Here is a 4,337-nt window from a genome sequence, read left to right as displayed (position 1 = left end):
CAGAATACTGGGGAAGGCAGCCAAGCCGAGCTTCGTTCAGCTGGGAGACATCAACATTGGTGGGACATTCTCCCTGCACAGCCAACCCCAGCAAGCAAGCTTGCAATTCACAGGAGCACAGAAGCCCGTGGACTGTATACGGTGAGGTGAACTAAGAATTAGCTTTCAACAGTATGTGAAAGTGTAGTGTAATGGCTAGATACAAGACTTTAAAGCCAAAATGCTGCTAACAATATCACAGTAGACTGCTTTTGGTATTTTTTAATTAATGTGAGTGTTAACTCCAGTATTTAAAAGAGGATTTGAGACCATTTGGAAAAATGTTCAAATAATACTTAAAAATAAATTTTTTGCACAATAACGTGTCATTTCTAGAGTTAATTTCAGAGAATATCGGCTGGCCCAGACAATGATCTTCGCCATTGAAGAAATAAACAATAGAACTGACATCCTGCCAGGTGTATCTCTGGGCTATAAGATATATGACACGTGTGCCTCTACAACCATCTCTATACGATCAGCCATGGCTCTGATGAATGGCTATGAGGAAACTCTGAGTGACACATCATGCTCTATACCAGCAGCGGTGCAGGCTATCATTGGAGAATCTGGGTCTACAAACACTATTGCAATTGCAGAATCTGTTGGACTATTTCGAATTCCAGTGGTAAGAATTATTTTATTTTATTAAGAATTATTTCAAACTGAGGGAGTTACTTGGTGACATTTGTGAGTGAAATCCAAAAGCATAATTACTAAATCCAGTGTTTTAGGGTGGCCTAGACAGGTACATTGCAACAGTTAAATGCATGCAAGATAAATCTGTAAATATGAATCTGATAAAACAGCATCAGTCTTAAAAATATAACTTTGACCATTAAAAGTTTCATTAATATAACCAACACACTTGCCCTTGTTCTAATGTACTAAAAACTGAAATTTCTTGAGAGCAGTTTGTTTCACACTGGTATTATCTGACTGAACTTTAATAAAATTACCATATATGTTATTCAATAACATGCCACTGTATGTACCATCCTCATAAATAACCACATTTAAAAATACATTTATCATTTAGCTATGGTGATGAGGATGTTGCTAAGTGCACATCATCACTGAACACATATTTTATTGCAAAAAATGAAAAAACCATGAGGAGCATAGATTATTGGACTGTATTTCAACTTTTTTAATATAATATGACAAAGGTTACAAGCCTCACACTTTTTACTTCCAAATATATATTAATTGATTTTCTATTAATCAATTTATGTAATGTAATAACTTTTTATTTCGATATGAACAAAAGCTGTAGAATTCAGGAAAAAAAATCGTCCTTAAAAATCCATCTTAAATGAATCTAGTTGAAATTACGGATCTATTTACTTGGGATTTTCTTCCATGTTTTTCACAGATCAGTCACTTTGCTACATGTGCATGTCTGAGCAACAGGAATAAGTTCCCCTCGTTCTTCAGAACCATTCCCAGTGACTATTACCAGAGCAGAGCACTGGCTCAGCTGGTGAAGCACTTTGGATGGACCTGGGTAGGAGCAGTGAGAAGTGACAGTGACTATGGGAACAATGGAATGGCCACGTTTCTTAAAGCCGCTCAAGAAGAAGGGATCTGCATTGAATATTCTGAGAAATTCTACAGGACAGAATCAGTCAAATTACTGAAGGTTGTAGATGTTATCAAAAGAGGTACAGCAAAGGTAGTGGTAGCATTTCTCGCTCAGGGAGAGATGACCTATTTATTAGAACAGCTACTCCTTCAGAACATTACTGGTCTCCAAATGATCGGCAGCGAGGCCTGGATAACTGCAAGCAATCTAGTGACACCAGCCAGTTACAGAATACTGGGTGGGTCTATCGGCTTTGCTGTTAGTAAAGCCAAAATTGATGGCTTGAAAGAGTTTGTGTTGAAACTTCACCCTTCACAGAACCCAGAAAATACAGATGTTGTAGATCTCTGGGAAACTGCTTTTCAGTGTTCTCTAACAAATGGAAACAATTCACCTTACAAGACCCCATGCACTGGATCTGAAAGCTTGAGTGAAGTGAACAACCAATACACTGATGTATCAGAACTGAGAATCTCCAACAACGTTTACAAAGCAGTTTACGCTGTTGCATATTCACTGCATGACCTGCTGGCTTGTACAGCCCATCAAGGCTGTTCAAACAGCCTAAAAACAGCACCCTGGCAGGTAATTAATACGCTCCTATTTACATGGTTCATGAACACACCACCATAAACCAGCTCAACATCTCTAATCTCTGCTGAAATCTGTTTCTTACTCCACAGGTACTTGAGGCATTGAAAAAAGTGAATTTCACATTGGAAACTGGGGAGCAGGTCTCCTTTGATAGTAATGGAGACCCAGCAGCCAAATATGAGGTGGTGAACTGGCAGCTTGGTCCTGATGGTGCAGTACAGTTCAAAGCGGTTGGCTACTACGACGCCTCCTTACCGGCTGGTCAGCAGTTTGTATTGAGTCCTGATAGCATGGTTTGGGCAGGAGGCCTACAACAGGTAAGTGTTCATGTACTACCATAAAACATGGCTTGGTGGTAATTCTCAAAAACTGTATAGGAGTGCCTTCTCTCTGATCTCAATGGGCTATATTATAGTTATACCTACATAGTATCTACTACAAAAGTATATCCACCACACAATCAGAATATTTGTGAGTCACAACAATTATAAGGATAATAATGTTATATTTAAAGGTACTGTGGACTCAATCCAGCAACATTTATATCTTATGTTTATGCTGTGCACATAAACTTTCTCTTTTACCTCTAGATCAAGTTTACTGTGCTTGGTGGTAGAGATTATTGACATCATTCCAAACTATCCATACATAATATCATTCGTGAGCACTCAGAGTTATAAATGATACATACGCATTCTCTGTCATACAGAAACCCAGGTCAGTGTGCAGTGAGAGCTGTCCCCCAGGCACTCGCAAAGCCGTGCAGAGAGGGAGGCCCGTCTGCTGCTATGACTGTGTGCCCTGCGCTGAGGGAGAAATCAGCAACACCACAGGTAATTCAGAGCCAGCACTGACAAGTCTATCCAAAGGCTTTGCCTGTTGTGCTCTTCCTATTAGGTAGCAAATGTTCAGTACACTCGATCCATAGAACTGCAGTCTGAGCAATATTGCTATGCTAGTTTTCTAACCATGTCAATCATCATTTTCTTACAGATGCTAATGACTGTATTCAGTGTCTGGAAGAATATTGGTCTAATGCAAAAAGAGATCAATGTGTTTTAAAGGCTGTTGAATTCCTCTCTTATGAAGAAGTCATGGGAATAGTGCTTGTCATTTTTTCATTATTTGGAACATGTGTGACTATACTTGTGGCTGTGCTGTTCTTCATACAAAAGGATACTCCCATTGTAAAAGCCAACAACTCTGAGCTCAGTTTCCTGCTGCTCTTCTCATTGAAACTGTGTTTCCTTTGCTCCCTCACCTTCATTGGACGGCCTTTGGATTGGTCCTGTATGCTGCGCCACACAGCGTTTGGGATCACCTTTGTCCTCTGCATCTCTTGTGTTCTGGGGAAAACAATAGTGGTCTTAATGGCCTTCAGGGCTACACTTCCAGGCAGTAATGTCATGAAATGGTTTGGGCCTCTGCAGCAGAGACTCAGTGTTCTTGCTTTCACTCTCATTCAGGTCCTTATTTGTATACTTTGGTTAACAATATCCCCTCCTTACCCCAATATGAACATGAAGCACTACAAAGAAAAGATCATTCTGGAGTGTGATGTAGGATCAGCAGTGGGGTTCTGGGCTGTGCTGGGTTATATTGGTCTCCTCTCTGCCTTCTGTTTTGTGCTGGCTTTTCTGGCTCGTAAGCTGCCCGATAACTTCAATGAAGCCAAATTCATCACATTCAGCATGCTCATATTCTGTGCCGTCTGGATCACCTTTATACCAGCTTATGTCAGCTCACCTGGAAAGTTCACTGTAGCTGTGGAAATATTTGCCATTTTAGCTTCAAGTTTTGGTTTACTATTCTGTATTTTTCTTCCAAAATGTTATATAATATTATTCAAACCAGAACAAAACACAAGAAAACATGTAATGGGTAAAACGCATGCCAAGTCTCAATGATTTGCTGTATGATTTTCTGTTGAAGGGGATAGGGCACTGGACTCATAAGTTAGGACCAAAGGGTCATGAGATATTGTGCTATCACAGACACTGCTATTCTGCTTATAATGAAGACCTGGATGTCTAAACAGGTGATATATGTCAAAGAAGAAGGAATGTAAGGAGTGCCATCTATGGTTAACATCAAAAAATAAATAACTAAGGAAATCAAT

The 4,337-nt window shown here is 39.7% G+C and overlaps 1 protein-coding gene across 1 annotated transcript; it reads left to right on the top strand.

The window, feature by feature from the left end:
- The first annotated feature begins 382 nt into the window (after positions 1-382).
- Positions 383-4,125, top strand: LOC118782696 (extracellular calcium-sensing receptor-like). Its single transcript, XM_036536170.1, has 5 exons — positions 383-667; positions 1,415-2,209; positions 2,308-2,535; positions 2,928-3,051; positions 3,212-4,125. The coding sequence occupies exons 1-5, from the start codon at positions 410-412 to the stop codon at positions 4,123-4,125; spliced, it is 2,319 nt and encodes a 772-aa protein (XP_036392063.1). The 5' UTR covers positions 383-409.
- Positions 4,126-4,337: the final 212 nt, after the last annotated feature.

The sequence above is a fragment of the Megalops cyprinoides genome, chromosome 9 (genome assembly GCF_013368585.1).
Source record: "Megalops cyprinoides isolate fMegCyp1 chromosome 9, fMegCyp1.pri, whole genome shotgun sequence".
Taxonomy (NCBI): domain Eukaryota; kingdom Metazoa; phylum Chordata; class Actinopteri; order Elopiformes; family Megalopidae; genus Megalops; species Megalops cyprinoides.
This window is presented reverse-complemented; position numbering and strand designations above follow the sequence as displayed.